At 57.2% G+C, this 21,206-nt stretch overlaps 2 protein-coding genes across 11 annotated transcripts; both read right to left on the reverse strand.

Annotated features, from left to right (window-relative positions):
* Positions 1-1,687: 1,687 nt before the first annotated feature.
* Positions 1,688-17,365, reverse strand: LOC104556848 (platelet glycoprotein Ib alpha chain-like). Of its 10 annotated transcripts, XR_009819563.1 has the most exons (7): positions 17,155-17,365; positions 16,137-16,376; positions 15,248-15,635; positions 14,567-14,741; positions 4,133-13,747; positions 2,670-2,720; positions 1,688-2,034 (listed from the first exon to the last, which is right to left on the reverse strand). XR_009819563.1 is itself a non-coding variant. In XM_062006191.1 (5 exons), exons 4-5 carry the CDS (start codon positions 14,602-14,604, stop codon positions 10,810-10,812), a joined length of 2,976 nt encoding a protein of 991 aa, XP_061862175.1. In that variant the 5' UTR covers positions 14,605-14,741; positions 15,248-15,546; positions 16,137-16,376; positions 17,155-17,365; the 3' UTR covers positions 3,751-10,809. The 10 variants fall into 10 exon arrangements, 6 of the variants coding, with proteins under 6 accessions (XP_061862175.1, XP_061862177.1, XP_061862172.1 ...); XR_009819564.1 differs by lacking the exon at positions 2,670-2,720; XR_009819561.1 differs by having other exon boundaries at positions 1,688-2,720.
* An 82-nt stretch (positions 17,366-17,447) lies between these two features.
* On the reverse strand, positions 17,448-20,216 carry LOC133626491 (carboxypeptidase N subunit 2-like). Its single transcript, XM_062006195.1, has 2 exons — positions 20,126-20,216; positions 17,448-19,302 (listed from the first exon to the last, which is right to left on the reverse strand). The coding sequence occupies exons 1-2, from the start codon at positions 20,135-20,137 to the stop codon at positions 17,662-17,664; spliced, it is 1,653 nt and encodes a 550-aa protein (XP_061862179.1). The 5' UTR covers positions 20,138-20,216; the 3' UTR covers positions 17,448-17,661.
* Positions 20,217-21,206: the final 990 nt, after the last annotated feature.

A 21,206-nucleotide genomic window follows, 5' to 3' on the forward strand; every position in this document is an offset into this window, starting at 1 on the left:
ATTTCTCCTCTCCAAACTCGGTGGACACCAAGAGCCTTTCCCTGCCTGTGCTCAGGGGCAGAACAAGCATAAGAGCAGCCAGACCCCAGAGAGCAGGGCAGCTTCCCAGGCACAGATGTGTGCCCCGGTGCTGCTCCTGTGGACTGCCAGTCCCTGGCCTGAGCCACCTGGACCACAATCGAGTTCATCAGCCGAGAGCCATTTCCCACAGGCTGCAGCTCTGGTGTGGCATGGACTGACATTTGCCATATGTGAGATGTTCCTCACCCCTGCCTGCTGCTGCACTGCTGGAGCAGTTTCCTGCATCCTGACATCTTCCATCAAGCAGGAGGCATTTAAGTGAGGCACATTCACCCTGCACAAGTGCAGGGGAAAAAGCAAATCACAAGCAGGCTGGTAGGTGCCCAGGCTCAGCCTGGGTGGTCTCCCATCCCTTCTGGCCTTAAACTTGTGGGTCCTGTCAAGGGCGGCAAGGAAAGGGACAGGCAGTGAGACATGAACAGGAGAGCTGCACCAGCCAAGGGCAGCACACGGGGTTTTCTGCTCCTGTGTGCAGCAGGGACTCATTAGCTCAGGGCTGGCTGTGCCTACTTTATTCTCGAGAAGCTTTTGTTCCCTGCAGAAATGTAGTCTCTTTCTCCCTCACCCTCAGCCCCTTTTAATATTAAGGTCAATAGGTTGACGATTAAGCAGGAAAAGGGCATGAAGAATCAACCAAATTAAATCTTGTGTGCAAACAGGTGGGTATGAAATTTCAATCAATGGCTGGTGTTAGCAGAGACCCCCGGGATCCCGATTTCCCAAGGGAAGACTAGGCAGCCCCAGGGAGATTTGGGTACAAAAACTCCAGACATGGGAGAATAGAAAAAAGTCTTCTCAAAAACCAATATTGACAAGGTCCCTGTGTTTGCACCTCGGCTTTCCTCGGCAGCACAAAGGGAGATGATTATCCCGGGTCCGGTGGGGAGGAGATGACGGGAGCTCAAAGGTGAGCCGGGCCCCCCCTGGCTCCCCTGGCCCCAGCCCCTCCGCTTAATCCCCCTTTCGCCCGAGCTTTGAAGTCGCCAGAGGTCGAATATGGGATGTAAATCACGTTAGCGGCAGCGTGTGATAGCAACGCGGCTGCGAGACAATGTCGTGCTTCCCCCGGCGCGCCGGGCATCCCGCCGAGCCGCGGCCGGCAGCGGGCTGCGAACAGCCCCGAGCTGGGCACGACGGGCACGGGCCGGGCTGCGAACAGCCCCGAGCTGGGCACGACGGGCACGGGCCGGGCTGCGAACAGCCCCGAGCTTGGCACGACGGGCACGGGCCGGGCTGCGAACAGCCCCGAGCTGGGCACGACGGGCACGGGCCGGGCTGCGAACAGCCCCGAGCTGGGCACGACGGGCACGGGGCGGGCTGCGAACAGCCCCGAGCTTGGCACGACGGGCACGGGCCGGGCTGCGAACAGCCCCGAGCTGGGCACGACGGGCACGGGGCGGGCTGCGCCGGGGGTACGCATCGCAGCCGGGAGCGAGCCTCCGGAGCTGCCGACAGCAGGAGGCTCATCCCTGCGAGCAATTAGCGCAGGCTGTGGCCGCAGAGCAATGTAAAACACGAGCCATTTGCTGGGGCATCGGTTAGCGGGGCTGGCCCGCAGCGTTGCACATCTTGTAAGCATTAGCATCACGTAAGAGGAGCCTGCACAGAAGGACATGGGGTTTATTGGGTTGTAAACTGCGTTGTTCCCGTTACAGTAACGACATTGCTGGTGAGGAAATGTGCCTTTCGCACACGAGGCTGGGGAACCAGGTGTGCCGGGAGGAGGAAACACGGGGCTTGGAGGCTTTGCTGTCACCCTTGGGATAACAGAGAGAGAAAAAAAGCAGGCCTGGGAGAAGGCAGGAGGAGGCACCAAAGAGGTGCCGCTACCCCCAGGGTTGCTGTGCCTTTCAGCCCGTTGCACTCACCTTTCCCTGAGCCGATTCCCCTCCGATTTCTCCCCAGAGCTGTCACCTGCCTCAGTGACCCTGGCAGATCTTCCTGAGCAGGTGCCTGGTGGGAAACATAGGACTTATCATCTTCCCTGCCCTGTGCTGAACGAGAGAGGAGCTGAGTGATGCCAGAGATCTTGAGCCACATGGCATCAATGATTGCACCTATCCACTGACAGGAGCCAGGTGTGGGTACCAGCTGCCCTTCATTCCTCTGTGGCTGGAGGGGCTGCTCCATCCCTGCCTGTTGCTGCAGTGCCTGAGCACAGGCCTCTGGCAGGCAGAAAATATCTGCTTTCAAAGCTTTTTTTTCTTGCTTCTTAATTGTGAGACCAGATGATTTTTTTAAAAAGAAAATCTGTTGTTATTGTGGAAAATCTCTGCACTCTACAGCAAATGCTTTGCGTTCGCTGTGCACATTGTGGGCCACACCAGAAAGCATCTGATGTGCTTCCAAAACCACCGGGGCATTTCTTTCCTATTAGAGTGGAAATTTTCTTCAGGAAACAAGTTTTACCTAGGTTGCACTGACTGCCACAGCAGGAAGCAAGCAGCCCTGTCCCCATGCCACCCCTATGTCTCGTAGGGCCCCCCCTGGCAGGACAAGACACCCAAACCTGCAGCATAGACCCTGGCTTCCACCCAAGCTTTGGCTTGAGTTCCATGGTTCACCAAGCACCAACTGCTGGCACCTACCCCAAATGGCCCAGGAGAAACCACAGCTTCTTGGAGCAAGATAATATCTCTCTAAAAAACCAAGAGGAAAAGACATCATTTAAGTCCTACCACTAGCTCCCCTGCACCATGTGAGAGCCAAGGCTCCCAAGGTCATGCTGGCCCAGGGAACTTATGGAGATACCCTCCTCTGCCCCACTAAGTGAGCTGCCCGGTACTGTGGCACTGCTCTTTGTCTCAGGTCAGAAGAAAGGTCTGAAATTCACTGTGGAATAACAATGTTTGACTAATCGATCTGGAAAAGCGACCTGATTTTATCACTGTATCTTCTGCCTGTAATGCTGGTGTTTCACAGAGTGAAGTACCAAGACTTCCCAAGACAAACATCTAATATATTTAACATTAGCCAGTACAGCTGCACAGCATCAACGCTAATTGAGAGTTTAGAAGGCGACGTCAAAACCAAGCAGTGCCATTTCAATTTCACATTTTCCATGATTATTCTATAGAAACAAAAGAAAAAAAATAGAGAAAAAAAGAGCAATGAAAAAACCTGCAACATTTCACTCTTGTCTCTAAAATTCATCTGTGATCAGCACAGATGTCAGGAGGACCATTACACCAGCAATACCCATCAGTTTTCCTGTTTCCATGGCACAAGGTAGGAAGCACTCAGGGAGGACTGTTCTGGTCCGTCCCTGAATCTGACAACCTGGGAATTACACTCTGCTTGGCTCTGGAGGAGCTGCTGGAGCTGCCTCTTTCCAGCTGGGGACTGCTCCTTAACACCGTTTCCCCCAGCAAAGCCCCCGGGGACAGTAAACAAAATCACCTGTACCTTCCCACCTGAAACAGGCCTTGTTTGCTAACTTTTTTCTAGGTTCAAACCCACAGTTTCTGGCCCTGCCCTGGGCCAGGGCTGCCTTGGCTGCCCACGGGGCTGGGGGAGATGCCACGGTGCCTGCCATGCGGCACAGCCGGATGGGACACAGCCAGAGCCTGAAGTTCCTTCTGTTTTGGTTTGGGGCTTTTTTTTTTCCATGCAGACTTCTGAGAAAACATCTGCTGTGCCCCAAGCCTGCACTGGAGCTGAAGATCAAAATAAAGGACTTTTGTCTTTTTATTAAGCATTTTAGCAAACGTGACTATTACATTCATATTATATTTCCCTGTTTTGTACAAACACGTTTAAGTCAGCACTAAGAGGATTACGTTTATGGCGCTCCAGTCTCTGCTCAAATGGGCTGACTAAAGAAACTCTTGTTAAACAGTATTTTCTCTAATGCCTGTTGCTTTTCTTCCTTGCTTTAGTGCTCAGACATCTATCCAGGCTGCCTAAATCCACCCTCCTCATAAGCTTTCAGATCAAGACTCTTCCCCCCTCTGCCCCCCTCTGTACCCTTTAATACAGCTGAAGATGAACATTAGCGCTTGGTTCAACTGCACTGGAAAGGGAAAGGGCAGATTCATCAAAATCTTTATACCTCCATAGAAAAATGTAGCCTTTTGCCTTTCCTTCAGTGAATGCCTTTTCTAGAGGGTATTCATTAGGGGTTTGGTCTGTTTTTGCAGACAGCTCCACAGATGTTGACATTTTTTTTCTTCGCTGGGTTAAGACGCCTTCTATAGGCTTTCAGTCTTCATTTGTTACTTCTTTATTATCCAAGAGGGGGGTTCTTTCTCTTTTTTTTTTCCCTTCTTTTTTTTTCTCCTTTCCTCTTTCTTCCCAAGGAGTTGACTTGGTTCTCTGAAGAGAGCAGTGGTAGTCAGGCTCATTATTATCTCGGGCCCTTTTTCATCGCGCCGGCAGGCCGGCCGGGGCCGGGGCCATTGTGGCGGAGCAGCAGGTAGCCGTGAGGCTGCGGGGTCAGCGCTGCGGCTGGCGCGGCGCCGGGCCTTTGTGCGCCCGCCTCGTGCTGCCAGCTCCGTTGGTGCGGCGGTGGGAAAGGTCAGGAGCACGCCGCCGCTCCGTACCTGAGCCTTTGTCTCCGGCTGCTGCCAAGAGCTCGTGGAAATAATTTGTTGGAAAGTAATCACCAGACTTGGTGCAGGGGGAGAAGAAGAGAGAAGGGACGGAGGTGTGCCGGCGGTACTGGAGCTGCGTCTTGGCCGGAGCCACTGTGTGCTGCTCGGCAGGGCACGGGCTTGCCATGGGCTGCAGGGCTCGATATCACCACCTTCACACATCAGGACATCTGGTTTCCCATGGTGAGCTTTCCAAAGACAGCAATTTGTCTTAGTGTGGAGGCTTAAAGCATGATGCAGGCAGCACACCGCACTCGTGTCCCCACCCCTGAAACCAAACCCACTACACTTTGCCAAGGACCTTTGCCTGCAGACTTCCACCAGTCAAATACTCCATTCCAGTGCCTGCAGGTATCCAAATACCTCTATCCCAGCTCCCATAGAAAATTTACTAGAGATTTTTCCCCCAAAAAAGATTGCTGAGACAGACACGGGGCAAATGCATCACAATTCAAGCACTGTTTCAGGACATGCTGTAACAGAACCCAGAGGTAAGGGCTCCAGCCCATTCACAGCTGAGCTGTCATGTCACCCCACACTGCGAGCCACACGTTGTATCAGGGAAAAGGCAAGTCCCCGGCTCCTGCTGAGAGCCCTCCCACCCCTTCCCACACTGCCCAGAGCCACCAGCCCCACAGCCAGCACCAGGATCCCAGTGTGAGCTGGTGGCCAAGCCACCCAGAGCTGACAGGTATCTTTATCCCACTACCCAGGAGAGCTCCAACATCCCGCTGGCAGGAATTTGTCTGCAAATCTTCCCCCATTGAATGGAGTAAGGAGACCAAGATGATTGTTTGATTGCAGCCAGAAAGATGGGGCAGCTCCCAGACAGCTGTGCTCCCAGCCCTTAACCTCTCCCGCTCAACTTGATGATTTAATGTCTTGGTGGGGCACATCAGCTCCAGCCATGGGGCAGCAGGTGTGCATTAAGGGTGACATGATGATCCCAACTAGCTCTTGCTGTCTAAATAGTGCTGGTGGTGGTTGAGAGGAAGGTGCCTGGCCAGCAGGTCCAGCACCTCCTGCCTTCCCATCACCACCAGTCCATGTGGGTGCCTGAGATGGGTGCCCATGGGGTGCCTAGCCAAGTAATGGGGACACTGGAAACCATCACGTTCAGCCCCAACCAGTATGCTAAAAGCTCCTGCTATTTTCCCTCTTTATCACAACTTTAGCTTTACACATCATCCTTGGGGAACTAGCTCTGAGATCAGGCAGGCAGATTCTCTTTTCATCACTTAAGCCGGAGAAGCCTTCCACTTCTACAAGCCAGAGGAGAATGAGCCAGCTCTTGCAGCCTGACAGTGACCCACCCAGAGGGTCATGGCTGGATTTCACACACTCTGCTCCACGCTGGTGTCTGGGGCACTGCCTGGCCCTAGCAGGAGGGCAGGATGTGGCTTGGAACAGCCCTGACTCATCAGCACTGTCCTTGAGGCCGGGCTCCCCATTCCCCCCTGCAGAGGCATCGATCCTCCTCCCAGCACAGCATTCCACCTCAGCAAACCCCTGGCATGACCATGGGCCAAAAGCAGCTTTTGTGTGAAAGCAGAGCGTGGTATCCCTCACTGTGCCGCCCTTTCTCGCCCGGTGTGTGGTGGCCGTGTTTCCCCCTGAGCTGCTGGTGCAAGCTGGCTGCTGCACCCCCCGGCATCAGGGATGGGAAGGAGCCCTGGGCAGGGATCACGGGAGCCTTCACACAAACATTGCGAGCGCTGAGGTTTATAACCCAGAAAATCTGGGCTCTGAGGGGCTCTATGTGGCGGGGCAGGAGGCGTGCCGTCCTGCCCAGAGCCACTTTTATGCCATTGTGCCTTTTCAGCATTGCATTAAGGCAGCCAAAGAAGGGGGATTTTTAATGGTTCCAAGGGAACAAAGCGGGAACATTGGGCCCAACTTCATTACAGAATCATCTGAAACGCTTGAGGAACGTTTCCCACTAATTATCATAAATAGCAGAAAAAAATCTTTCCCTCCCAAAGCAGGTTCCAGCTGCCTCTCTGTGTTTTCTCACCTCCACTTCCAACACTTCCAATAGCCTGACCCTGCCCCCGCACAAAGGGGAGACCCCATCTCCTCTCCCCCGCCTTGCACTCGGGGGCTTTAAAGAAATACAAACAGGCAGCAGATTAACAACACTTGTTTGCACCTTAAACAAACAGGCGACTTCCGCCCCGCGGGCGCTCCCACTGCCCGAGGGAGGATGTGCCTGCGGGTTCCCCTTGCCTTTGCTCTCCTGCCCTGCCCAAATCCCGGATAAAAGCGTGGGCAGCACAAGGCGTGAAGCGGTCACACCAAGGATGGGAACGCCGGAGGGTGCTGCCCTGCACCCTCTTGAGCCGTCCCCCATGCCTGGGTATCCTCTGGCTGCCCCAGCTGCCCTGGGGGAGAGAGGTCAGGCTCCCACAGACCTTTTGTGGGAAAGCCGGGAGATGCCAAAGGCTAAAGCAGACAAATGAACATCCAGGTTTAGCTCCTGCCCTGTGTGTCTCACTTGGCTTCTCAGCAAGGAGCCATTGATGCAGTGGGATGGGGTGCCGTGGGGGAGGGATGCTGCAGGTGAAGGATGGGGAAGAAGAGACCGACCATCTAGAAGACACACAGAGAAGCAGTGCTGGTGTTCAGAGTCACAAGCATTGAGAGGGCACAGGGCAACATGGAGAAACAACTGCTAGCCCATGGCCATCTCTGCTGGATGCACTGGGGGATAGATGTGTGCCAGCCATGCCTGCCCAGCTGGTCCTTAGACTGATCCCAACAGCTGCCTCTGCCAGGGTCCTCACCCTGAAAGTCCCATGTTGCCAGTCCCACCTCTCCAGACAGCACTGCCAAGCACCTCCTTGCTCCTATGGGACCCAGTGCCAAGCCAACGCCGCCTCTTCCTGCCCACAGAGGGGACTGGAGGCAGGTGGCAGGGACAGGCCAGTACACCCACAGTGTATGGGGCTCTCGGGGGACTGACAGGCAGAGAGGTTATGGGTTGGTACTGCAGCATGAGTGACAAGGCTGTGAGAACCACATCTCAGCTGCACAGGACAGGAAGAGAGCCAGCAGTGGCTGGGAAGTTCCCAGGCCATGCTGGAGACCCCTAGTCCCAATGTCACTGGAGGACATGCACATACAGTGTCCTGTCTCTGCTTCTAGCTGGTTGTCACCTGAGGGCCTCAGGCAGTCACAGCAACTGGGAAGAAATGGTTTACAGTGTCACAAGCAGCCTGGAGATGCCACATAGAGATGCTCAACATTTTTCTTTCTAAGCCAATGCAAGAACCAGGGGCATGCTATGCAAGGGGCAGCAAGCAGGTGGACAGCAAAGCAGGTTGCTGCCTCGTTCTCTGCATGGGCAATCAGGGACATTCCTTGCCACAGAGTCCTGCAGATCCTAAAATCTTACCTGCATTCAGAGAAACCAGAGAAATTCACAGATGAAAAAATCACCAAGCACTACCCAGTGCAATGGTTGTCCTGCACAGGGCTGCCCGCAGCAGAGCAGGCAGGTGTGCTGGGGCTGGGCTCTCCCTGAGTGCCTGCCCTGGCCTCACACCTCCCCCTGGCAGGATGGCCTCTGCTGGGCATGGCAGCAAGTGCAGCTCCAAAGCAGCATCCCTATCCACTGGTGTCCCCATTGCAGAGCTCCCATTCTCTGCCCCATCCCCTCATGCTCTCTTTCTGCTCTTGCTCAGCAATCAGGAGACACAAGCATGTCTTCCCTCAAGGCTACCCAGGCACATCACCCCCAGGATAGCCTGCATTCCCCTGCCTCTCAGCCCCTTCACTCCTGGGGGACATCAGTGAGCAGGGGCAAATGGGACTGCTAATTCCTCCCAGCTAAGCTGTAAGCCTCCAGGGATGGGTCCCACAGCAGCAGAGGGAGCTGACTGCTGCCTGTGACCCAGCTGCACCAGCCTGGCCCTGGGAACATGGGTGGCTCTATTTTCACTGCCAATTAGAAATCAATCATACCAGGAAATTCCTGTGCTGAGAACACCATGGCTATTATTATTTTACAGCACTTTGAGGTGTTCTGGGCACTTAGAAAGATGTTGCCCTTTCTAGGTATTATGGGGCAAATTAGTTTTAAGGGCAGCTGTAGGAATGTTGGCCATTTGGTTTCCGGAGCAGACCGGGTACAGGTGGAGGCTATGGGGCCTTGTGCTGCTTTCAGGTACATCACCCCCCTGCAAAGAGGGAATCAGCACACTCCAGAGCCAGCACTTCTAACCTGACCTCAGCTTTATTAATAACAGTTAATTAATATGAGAGCGGACGTGCCTTGTGTCTCTGAAGACCTTTTAAGATGTGATTATGTTGTGCTAATCTCACCCCGAAGTACTTCCCTGTTTAGACTGCGCTGGACCATTAAATATCTGAAAAGCCAGTGGAGACCCCCCCTCGCTGCCCCGGGAAGTGCACGGGGTCTGTTCCCTGGCAGCCAGGCCCCACTTTCAAACCCTCTAAATCAAGTATTAAGTCGAGTCCATCTGGACAGCCAGGAAAAACACTCCCTCCCCCACATCTGCATCCCATTGCTGGCCGTGCCAGCCCCGGCCCTGAGCCGCTCGCTCCATCGCACCCAGATGTGCTGCCCCGCGCTCCCCTCACGTATTTCACGGCCGTCAGCAGGACTTCAAGGAGCAGCTGAAAGGCCTCTAACACTGCACAGACTCTTAGCAAAGACGTATATCCAAGTATCTAAAGCATAGCCACAGACACACATGCTAACTGGAAGCCCCTTTCATCCTCTCTTGGCCTTGCTTTAGGCAGAGGAGTTGGGGCTCTGGGGGCTCCCTGAAGAGGAGGTTTCCGAGCTGTTTCCCCATGGCTCTTTGCTCATCACACCTCCAGAGGTTCCCCCCTCTGCGACTCCCCCAAAGCCAGGCAGCCCCTACACCCCACAGGTGGGGAAAGGCACCCAGAGGCAGGGCAGGACAGAGCAGGTGGCAGGAGTGAGGACTTGAAGATGGACACTTGCAACCCTGTGGCAACCGGAGTGATTACATTTGGGAGCAGTTTGCCTAGCACAGGACAAAGTCAATTCTGAGCCTAGAGCAAAATAAGGTACCCAGGGACCCAAAACAAGCAATAGCACCTGTGTTCATCAGCTCAAAAATCTCCTGGGTTAAAGGTTTCCAGTGAAGGTTTCAGCAGTTTCTGTGATGGCAGAAAACCTACAGAATCAGCCTTTTGGGTTTAAGTTTGGCACTTTTCTGGCCCTGGTGACAGCCCAGGACTGCAGAAGTGAAGGTGCAATCCACTCTCCAGTTAGGAGGAGAGTTAGCGCCTTCCTCAGAGTTCACACCAAGCCTGCAGCTGGGACTCAGCATCAGGTCAAGTTATGGTATGAGAACCATGTGGCTGGTCATGCTCAAACATTACTCTTCCAGAGAGGACTGGGCAGGCAGCATCACAAAAGAGGGTTTGGGGGCATGAGACTGAAGAGGGGGAAGAAAAGCATTTGTATTGTCTCACAGTGCCGCTGCCTGCAGGAGGGCGTGCAACCCTGCTCCCAGGCTGCTCTGTGATGGTCAGCACCGACTGCAACCCCACGCTCCAGCAAGTACCAGGAATCCCCCACAGCAGGCCAGGGATGCAAACACTCCTCCTGCCAGTGCTTTAGTGCATGGCAGAGATGCAGGAGAGGCTTTACTACCAATGAGGAAGAAAGGGAGACAGAGAGGGGCAGAGGTCAGCGTTGTGATGGACAGACGGGCACCGGTACAGCCCGGAGGGAGAAGCAGGAGTGCAGGGCAGGAAGCCTCGGGCTGCTCCTGCCCAAGGACTGCTTGCACTCTGCCAGGGATGGGGAGGAGATGCTGGCGGAAGCCCCGACCAACCCCTGCAAGCCAGAACAGGCAGAGCCCGAAGTGCAGCGAAGGCTCCAGCTGGCCGGGTGCGAGGTCTCCGGCACTTCGGTGCCGTGCCCGCAGGGCCACTCGCTGCTCGGCCTCTCCGCCGCCGGCGGCCCCGGGCGAGCAGCCGTAGCCTCTGCCTGTGTCGGGATGCCATCTAGTGTCGCTCGGCAGAATGGCAGCGGCAGGGCGCGCAGGCTGCCAGCAAGGGCAGGGCGGGAGGCGCGGCAGCAGCCACAGCTCCCGGCCGCACGGGAGGCCGACGGGCACTGCCGGGCCGGCCAAGCTCAAAGCGGTGCCCGGGGCAGCTCGGGGGTCCCCGGGGCAGCCAGGGCTTGGAGACTCAGCAGCCTGACCGGAGGCCCAGGGTGGCCCCGGTGGCCCGTAGCTTGGCGAAGGAGATGCGCGAGCAGGGCCCAGAGCAGCGTGCAGCCGGCCTGCAGGGCCAGCGCGGGCAGCGCCAGCAACAGCGCCAGCCGGCAGTGCCGCGGGCCGGGCCGCGGGGACAGCCGCCGGGAGCCGCGGCCGCCGGGGGGCGCGCCTGCAGAGCTGGCCCGGGGGCTCGTATGGGCCGGCGGCGAGGAGCCGGGAGCGGCCGGGGGCACGACGGTGCCCGCGGGGGTGGGAGCCTGGTGGGAAGCGGGCTGGGTGCCAGGCTCGGGCGAGCCGCCGGCGCCGGCACGGTCCGGCTCCCCGCCACGGTGCGACGGGCAGCGCGAGCACAGCGGGACCCTGCCCGGCGCAGCAGTCCTGGGCAACGGCCGGAGTGCCGTGGTGGGCACTGAGACACGAGAGCTGCTGCGTGTCTCATGTGGCATGGTGTCTGGCCTCTTTGTGGGCACTAGAAGAGAAGGAAGCACTTGTCTGGTGCTGGCTTCCAGGTGGCCAGTTGCCACCAATGTGGTGGCAGAAGCTAGAGCGGACAGGGCAGGCTTTGGGCTGGTGGCCCCAGGAGGCTGTCGGCTTATGCTGGCTGGAGTCGGATGCAGGCTGAAGGCCTCACATGGCACAGCTGGTGATGAAGTGGTGATGGAAGTCTTGGGCAGCATGGCTGATGATGGGGCGGAGATGGAAGTCTTGGGCAGCACAGCTGATGATGATGTGGTAACGGAGGTCTTGGGCAGCATGGTTGGTGGTGGTGTGGTGATGGAGGTCTTGGGCAGCATGGCTGATGATGGGGTGGAGATGAAGGTCTTAAGCAGCATGGTTGGTGGTGGTGTGGTGATGGAGGTCTTGGGCAGCATGGCTGATGATGGGGTGGAGATGAAGGTCTTAAGCAGCATGGTTGGTGGTGGTGTGGTGATGGAGGTCTTGGGCAGCATGGCTGATGATGGGGTGGAGATGGAAGCCTTGGGCAGCACAGCTGCTGCTGATGTGGTAGCGGAGGTCTTGGGAAGCATGGTTGATGGTGTGGTGACGGAGATCTCAGGCACACTGGTTGATGATGGGGTGGAGAAGGAAGTCTTGGGCAGCATGTCTGATGATGGTGTGATAACAGAGGTTTTGGACAGCATGGTTGAGGATAAGGTAGTGATGGAGACCCTCAGCAACACAGCTGATGATGGTGTGGTGATGGAAGTCTTGGGCGGCACAGCTGGTGAAGGGGTGGTGACAAAAGCCTTAGATGGCATGGTTGTTGATGGAGTGGTGAAGAAGGCCTCTGTTGGCAAGGCTGGCGACATGATAGAGGTGGCCACTGGGGACAACATGGTTGGTGGTGCCATAATGGGAAGGGCTGTCAATGATGGTGTGGTTGGTGCTGCAGTGGGCAAAGCTCCAGGTGACAGCAAGGTTGACATGCCTTGTGATGATATGGAGTAGAACTGCAGAGATGGGGTAAAAGAGGCTGAAACAGGCAGAGTAGCTGCGCAAATTAGGTGGTCATCTCTCAGTGATGTCACTGCTTGTCCTGCCAGGTGGGGTGGACTCTTGCATGATACTTGGTTGGACAATTTGACCTTCTCACTGTTGTCCAGCATCCAGCTGTGCAGGTAGCAGAGCTTGCAGTCACATCTCCATGGGTTCCCACTCAGATACACTGAGTTGAGCTTCTTCAAGGGGTCAAGGAGCCCTTGGGGGAGACTCTCCAATTGGTTCTTTCGCAGGTTGAGGGTTTTCAGATTTGGGAGAGAAGCAAAGACCTCATCATCCAGAGCAGAGAGGTGATTTGTGTCCAGCTGGAGGTCCAAGAGCTTGCTCAGCCCAGTGAAGGCTCCTCTTGGCAGTGCTGCTAGGTGATTGTGGGACAAAGTGAGTTTACCAAGAGACGTAAGGTTGACGAAGAGGCCATCTGGAAGTGTGTCCAAATTGTTCCTGCTCAGGTCCAGCTCCCGCAGGTGTGGCATGGTGTCAAAAAGGCAGCAGGGGAGCTCCCTCATGAGGTTTGAATCCAGAGTCAGCAGCTTCAATTTGTTTAAACCAAAAAAGCCCTGAGGTGGGAGAACCCTGATGAGGTTGTTGTCCAAGAGGAGTTTCTCCAGGTGAGTCAGGCTCCTCAGGAGCATGGGTGGCAGCGCCCTGAGCCTGTTGCTCTGGAGGCTGAGCTCCAGCAGCCCCGGCTGTCTGTCCAGCAGCCCCTCTGGGAGGTCCTGCAACTCATTCTCGTACAGCCGGAGGACCTGCAGCTGGGCAAGGTTCCTAAAAGCATCCCCAGGAAGAGCTGTGATCTTGTTTCTAGCCAGGTCCAAAAAAGTCAGATTGATGAGAGAATCAAAAATGCCTTCTGGAAGAGAAGAGATTGCATTGCTGTGCAGGGAGAGCTCTCCCAAATTTTCCAGCCCATCAAACAGGCCTTTGGGGATGTACCTGAGCTGGCTATCTCTCAGCTCCAGCCTCTGCAAGCTTGGGAGGCTTTGGAAAGTGCCCACAGATAGTTCTTCTAACGAGGCACCAGAGATGTCCAAGTCCCTCAGCTTGTCCAAATTATCAAAGGCTCCGGGTTCAACTGTCTTGATCTTGTTGCCAATAAACAAAATCTTGATCAGGTTGGGCATGTAACTGAAGGCACCTTTCCTTATAGCAGTGATGCTGGTTTGCACAAAAATCATCTCAGAAATGAAGGGCTTTGCAATCTTGGGGATTTCTTTGACATCATTTCTTGTCCCTCTGTAGACCTCCTGGTAGTCTTTGGGCATTTCATATGGATCTTCACCCAGGATTTGATCTTGGCATTGATGGGGATGGAAGGAAAGGAAGAACAGGAAAAGGAAGTACTGGTACATTGTCCTGAAAAAAAGGGTTTGAAAATCATGAAGAACAACAAAAAAATCCCTGTCCACAGCTCATGAGCTGTGGTACTCTGCTCCTGTTCAGCTCTCAGGACTCCTCTATTCACATATCATAACTCATTTATGAGAGAGACTGTACAAGTCAACACAAGTCAATACAAGAGTTCACTGCTGGTGGTACTGAGAGATGGAGAGGGAGAACGAGCCAGCACATGGCGTGGCACTGGGAGATGCTCCAGGAGGGACAAGGCGTGGATAGTCTGTCCTCTGGCCCTCCTCCCACACTTGGGCTGTAGGCTGGATGTCTGTCTGGGAAGGAGGCAAAGTGCTGCTGCCCACGAGCACTGCTCCAGCAGCTCTGGGTACTCATCAGGGCCCAGCCCATTCATGCAACAATGGAAGCAGTCAGCCCTGTGCTTGCTAACGAGGGATCAGCAAGGGGGCAGGAGCCAGCCAAGACCTGTTTACTCAGAATTTTCACACTGTGCTGGATGGACTGGCTGTTTCACTGATGTTTCTTTCAGCTCAGGAGAGCCATTTAAAACACTGCGAATCCTTTTCAGGATTCTCGCTAATTGCGTCGTATTTTGGCCTCAATTTTGCAGCTCTATCAGACAGAAATGGTTAACTTGTGAGCAGCAAGCAAGCTGCAAGGCTCATTAAAAGGCTATGGAAAGTCTACAGATGAACTCTTTAACACCTACCATTTAGGGCTCTGACATGCAGTTAGGAAATGAAGTCACCCACACACACCCACCAGCAGCCACCTAAAGCCCACCACCTCCATCAAGTCATTTGGCAACAGCCAACACATTACCTGGGGTGTAACAGCCCTGAGCAGTGTACTGGGACCATAGTTCCCAGCTTGTGATTCACAGCCCTGTGTGGGAGCAGGAGAAATGGCTGTGGGTTGCTTCTTGGGTGTCCATCACAGCCCTGGGTGGGAGCAGGAGAAAGGGCTGTGGGTTGCTTCTTGGGTGTCCATCACAGCCCTGGGTGGGAGCAGGAGAAAGGGCTGTGAGTTGCTTCTTGGGTGTCCATCAAAGCTGACCATGCAAAAGTAAAAAATCTGGGAGGGTAAATTTGCTATGAGAAGTTTCAGGGTTTTTAAAAAACATATTGCAAATGCAGGAAGCTGAAAGGCATCAGGTTTTAAGGGAAACTGATGGGAGGTGAGGCACATGCTGGTGCCCCGTGGGGCTCCCCAGACCAGGGGCTGCTGCTACTCCCTGCCTGTCCTCTCCCCTGAGAGATTCAGGGGCAGGGGACAGGGCTGTGGGTGCACAAGTGCCTTCTTCCTGCCCTGGGTTAAATGCACAGGTGGGACCAGCTGGACTGAGTGATGGGAATGAAAATTACCAGTTTTCAACCACAAAGCTCCTTTAAAACCCTCCCTCACCCTGCATGGCTGCAGTGGATCTCAGTGTGGTCCCTTGCTTGTCCCAGCCCACCAGAGCCACCCCTCCTGGGGCCCAAAGCACCATTTTGTGTCACTTACTTGGCTAAGTGTTCACGAAGGAGTAAAGTCACCGGAGCGAGCCGAGCCGTGCCGTGCCATGTGAGGAGAGGCCCCCGGAGCAGGGTCCCCTCACCTGGCTGGCTCCTTATCCAGGGCCCAGGCGCCGGGCTCAGCCTGGTGTGAGGTCAGGGCACAGCTCTGCGTGCGGAGATAAGGGCCAGGAGCCCCTGGGGTGGGAGGCCACTGCAGAAACCCTTTGGAAAGGACACAGACACGTGCTCCCCAGGCATTATCTGCTCATGCCACTTGACTTGTCACATCCAGAGAAACCTGAAGATCTGCAGGACAGCCTGTTTTGTAGCAAATGGTCTCTGCAGTCCCGTATCTTCACCGGCATACCCTGCCAGCTTCACAGGCACCACCCCCACTGACACAACAGAAAGCAGTTAGTTCCTGTTTAAAGCTTTTCCTATTAAAAATATCCAGCTGTTTCCTTCCTCAGGAACTGGCTTGTGTAGCTGAAGGTGCTGTTCTGAAGCCATTTGTTTAAGCTTGTAAGAGGGTAAGGTCTGTGGCCAGACAGATACACTGACACATGGGCTCTGTGCTCAGCCCCACAGCTCTACGCTTGGCCATTGTTGCCCCCCTTCCACCCTTGCACAAGCCAAGGAATCTCCCACAGTGACACCCAGGGCTCCCAACTGTTACAGGGCATCTTGTGGAAAGAAACACCTTGTTTGATGCAAAGGCTTAAAATGACGAGGCACACCTTGCTTCCCAATGGATAACTGCACTAACTGCACTTAAACATTTCTTCTTTTTTTCACTTGCTCTCATTAAGGCTCAGGTTGAGCTTGCTGGGCTTCATTTTACCTTCCCTGGCCAATTCAAAACCACTCAGATGATTGTGGATTTTCATCAGCCTTACCTCTTTCCATTGCCAATGCCATCTGTGTTCAGGTACCTGCTCAGTGCCAGGCTGCTCCAGAGGCTGCAGAGTGGCCAGAGCCAGGCTGCATGAAGGAACAGAGCTCACAGGAGTGTCACCAGCCTCCCCAGGCTGTGGTGTGACAGCTGTGCCATGATTTGGGGGGCCACAGCATCCCAGGTCCAGGCTTGGAGGCAGCCAGCATCACCTGGGAGATAGCTGCAGCACGGTGGCAGCCTCCTGTGTGGGAAAGATGGATGAGTGGCTGTGCAGGACCCTGTCTGGGGGTGCAGCATTGCCCACCTGCCTCCTGGGAGCATGGGGCCAGCAGTCCAGAGCGTGGCTGGGATCACGGCCCACTGCCAGGGCAGGCTGGGATAATGTGACACGAAGCCTTCACTCTCAGCCTTTTGGGGGCAGGCAGAGACCCACAGCACAGCCCCAGGCAAGGACTGCAGCTCCCCTCTAGCTGAGGGCAGGGCTGGGAAGGCTGGCTCTGAGGAGAGCCTGTACCTGCCACCACAAGATGGTGCAGCAGCACTGCACCCTAACCCACACCCCAACCCACACCAGGACTCCTACCACAACTTGCACCACAAACCACACCTCAACCCACATCGCAGCCTGCACCCCAATCCACACCCCAAGGGAAGAAAGGTTCAGCAGACCCGCAGCTCACTGCATCCTGCTGGGTACATGCCTTGCACACGTGCACACACATGTGGAGTCACACACATGCACACACTCATACATGTGCAGGTGCTCACACATGCATATGCACTCATGCACACCCATGCTCTCACACATCCATGCTCTCACACACCTATGCACTCTTGTGCACACACTCCCACACGTGTGCAGGCACTCACATGTGCTCTCACTGAGATGCACCCCCTTTTCTGCCTCCCCCGAGTGGGCAAAGCTGCTGGCACTTTGTGCCAGTGCCCGTGGGTCCCCACATTTCTAGGGCAGTGTAGGGTTGAAGCCAGGCTCGGCAGAGCACTGGGCTGGAGCTCACCTGCAGCCAGGCAGCCGGTGCCCCATGCTGGGCACTCCGCAGCACTCTCCCATGCCTCCTGTGGACACCCCGCAGCAGCCCCATGTCCCGGCAGCTAGTGTCAGGCTGTGGCTGGGTCTCAGCGCTGCCAATGGAAGTGGGGCAGGAGGTGGAGCTGGAGAGCTGCAGAGAGGAGGCTGCAGAGTGGCACCTGCACCCATGCCACACCACACACAGCCCCAGCCTTCCCCGCTTCCCCCGGTAAATGGCCAGAGGCAGGGAACAGTGCTCCCTCTCTTCACCTTGAGAACTGCTTGCACAGAAATTACATAGACATTTTAATTAGATTTGAAATATAGAGGGAATACGGAGCTGGGAGAATAAATACCACAGGGCAGCTCCTGCGGAGAGCTCGGTGACAGCTGGTGATCTTGGTGGGGGTAGTGGAGAGGAAGAGGTGCTGCTTCTCAGGCTGGCTCAGAGGTTAGCAGTGCAAGAGCAGAGCAGAAGCTGGCACCTGCCCGAGCTCTAGGGCTCAGTGAGGGAAGCTGGCATCGTGGTCACAACCTCACTCTGCGCGGTGATGGAGACACTGACCTGCAGTGTGCCGCAGCGGGAGCGCAGCACCCAGCTGCCCTGGTACGCCGGCCCCGGCCCGGCCACCTGCCCGGGAGGAGGAGGAGAAGGGGGAGGAGGGAGGCGAAGGCTGAGCTGCTGGCAGCTTGTGGCATCACAGGCCACGCTTACCGTGCCCTCGGGGTTGCTGTAGGTGCATCCCCCCGGAGCATCCTCCCGCCGCTGGCCGTCCCAGCCCTCGGCCGCTGCCGGGCACTCCAGCTGCCCCTGCGGCACCTCCAGCAGCGGCCGGCCCTCCAGAGCGGCCGGGCTGGCGCAGGAGGCTCGCGCGTGGGTCAGGGGCTCGGCGAAGCTCTGCAGCCAGCCCAGGAGATAGGCCAGGTGGCAGTCACAGGCCCAGGGGTTGTCAGCCAGCTCCACACGCACCAGCTCCTCGTTGGCATCGAAGAGCCCGGGGGGCAGACGGGCCAGGAGGTTGTTGTCCAGCAGCAGGGCGGTGAGGAGGGGCAGCTCAGCCAGCAGCTCGGCTCCCAGCCTGGAGAGGTTGTTGTGGCTCAGCTGCAGCACAGTCAGCCCCGCCAGCCCCTGGAAGACCCCAGCGGGGAGGTGGCCCATGGCGTTGTGCGACAGCTCCAGCGTCTGCAGCGCTGACAAGTTGGCAAAGAGCCCCTGGGGCAGCGTCTCCAGGAGGTTGCGAGCCAGCGAGAGGTGGAGGAGGCGAGGGGTGCCCGAGAAGAGGGCGGCAGGCAGGGCCGCCAGGCGGTTGCCCTCCAGGCTGAGGATGGTGAGGTTGGGGAGACCGGCAAAGACGTCTGGGGCCAGGCTGGCCAGGGCATTGTGCTGCAGCTGCAGCTGCCGCAGCCCCCCCAGCCCGGCCAAGGCGCCGGCCGGCAGCTCCTCCAGCCGGTTGCCATCCAGGTGCAGCTCAGCCAGCCGGCCCAGCGCCCCGAAAGCGCCGGGGGGCACCCGCGCCAGCATGTTGTCACTGAGCTTGAGCAGGCGGAGGGCGGCCAGGGGAGCCAGCAGCCCGGGCGGCAGCTCGGACAGTAAGTTCTGCGAGAGGTCCAGGCTGTGGAGCCGCCGCAGCGGGCGGAAGATGCCGTGGGGCAGCGCGTCGATCCTGTTCCCCGGCAGGCGCAGGTCCTGCAGGCGGCAGGCGCTGCCGAAGAGCCCCGGCTGCAGGGCGCGGATGGCGTTGGCACGCAGCGAGAGCTTGCTGAGGCCGGGCAGCCCCTGCAGTACCCCGGGGCTGACTGCTGCCAAGGGGCTGCCCGACACCTCCAGCTCGGCCAGGCTGGGCAGCCCCTGAAAGGCGCCGGCCTCCAGCAACTGGATGTCGTTGTTGAGGAAGACCAGCTTGGTGAGGGCGGCGCTGGAGCCCAGGGCCCCGCTGCGGACGCTGCTCAGGGCTGTCTCCACGAAGAAGAGCTGAGTGGCGTTCCCTGGCAGCCCCGCTGGGATCTCCCGCATCCTCTCATCCGAGCAGAAGATTTTGGACGTGTCGTAGCACTGGCAGGTGGGGGGACAGGGTGGGGACAGCCCCCCCACCAACAGGGACCCTAACCCCAGCAGCACGTAGATCACCAGCCTGCACTGGAGAAGAAGCCAAGCCTCATTCTCTGCCTCAATGAGGCAGAAATCTGCACCCACAGGTGGGGAAGCGGCTTCTGCAGCCTGAAATGCAGCAGGAGGAATGTCTGGGGCACTGCCAGCACAGGCAGCTGCCCCGGCCAGGGGGCATCCCTCCAGCCCCAGCTGCCCACACCACCCCAATGTTCTGCTTGCGGGAACAGTGAGAACCTCCCTCCTAAACCTCTCCCTACCTGCCCTGTGAGGTGGGTTGGGGATCTTCCCCTGCACTGCAGCCCCACTCCAGCCCACCCTGTGACAACCAGAGTGGTGTCACCCTCACCGAAGGTCCCCATGTCCTGCAGAGCAGTGGCTGAGGTGGAACCTGCGGGAACCCATGGCCTTGTGAGATGTCTCCACAGGCACAAAGCTGAGCTGTGGGGTAGGGGAGCACGCGATGCATGGGGATGGGGATGTGCTGCACAGGCTGGGTGATGGGAACAATGTTGCAGGGCTGCTCTGTGCTCAGTGACAAAAGCAGTGGACTCCACAGGCTGTGTTTGTGATTGCCCATCCAGTACGTCTTTCTCTGCAAGCAACCAGAGCAGCACCAGACCTGCCCAAGGGATATGTGCCAGCGCTGCTGCGTGACAGGGACAGTGCCCACCCCACCGCAGTGCCCACCTGCAGGCACCCCGCACAGCTGGGGCCACCCTGGACTTAGGCTGCTGCTCGAGCATAGTGCTGGGCTTGGCTTTTCTTTTCCACCACCTCGCTTGTTTTCACCAGAGCAGCTCCTGCCCTTCCCAGCCCCCCCAGACTACCGGCCAGTGTGGCCACCACTTACCGAGTGTGGCATGGCGGGACTGCCGGCGAGCCCGCGGCAGCTTTGCACGAACGCTGCTCACCGAGCCGGGATGGTGCTTTCTGGGGCGGAGGGGAAGCGGCTGAGGAGCCGTTCCTGCGGGGGCGGAGCTGCCCCTCGCTGCTTATCGGTAACAACAACCCGTGTCCTTGCAACGCTTCGACAAATAGCCCGTCCCCAGAGGGACGCAGAGGCGGCTGCCAGCGAGCATCCTGGCAGGGAGGCGCGGCCCCGCACGTCCGCTGCCCCGGGGCTGGCACCAGTCCCACGCCGAGGGCATCGCACTTGCCTCCAGCAGCCCCCCGAGACACCCCTGGAGTTTCTTCAACCTCACTAGGAACTGGTGCAAGCAAACACCGTGAGACAGGGGATCAGGCCCAGCAATGCCATGAGAAGGGGATCACCATGGGACTGTCACGTTGAGAGGCACCAGGTGTTGTGCAGCCCCTGACACGCACCCAGCCGGTGGTGGGATGGCCAGAGGGACCCGTGGGCCAGCTGCAGTCCCCGAGAGCTCGTGACCTGCTCGGGGCAGGAGCACACACCACCTTAAGGGCTGCTTCGCTGGAGCCTGTGTTGGAAGGAGCTGGGGTGGCAGTGGCTGCAGAGGCACTCACAGAGGCAGGCGGAGGGACGCAGGTGCAGCTGGTGCTGGAGCAGATGGTGAGGCATGGACAAACACAGTTGGCACACAGCAGCAGCAGCTGCCTCTGAAGGGAGCCAAGCGAGCTCCCCACTGCCCTGGGATGGGGTTGGGTGAACCCTCAGTGCCCTCCCCAGCGTGTGGACAGCACAGGAGGCAGTCAGTGTCTCCACTGAGAAGCTCAGCAACTTCTCGGGTCACTCCCCAAGAGCTGTCCCACTTCTATTGGGTGGCAGAGCCCTCCTTGGTCCCTCACCCCAGGTTACAGCTCAGTTATCACAGCCCACTAATCCTGTTCCAGCCCGAATGGGCTTTACCTCAGCATGAAAGAGATCTCTTAGGAGTGGAATCCAAGCACAGCCCCTGTCCCTGCTGGGTCATTCCCTGGCTGTGCACTGCAAAGGAGAGAATAATCAGCCT

Source organism: Colius striatus, chromosome 12 (assembly GCF_028858725.1).
Source record: "Colius striatus isolate bColStr4 chromosome 12, bColStr4.1.hap1, whole genome shotgun sequence".
Classification (NCBI taxonomy): Eukaryota; Metazoa; Chordata; class Aves; order Coliiformes; family Coliidae; genus Colius; species Colius striatus.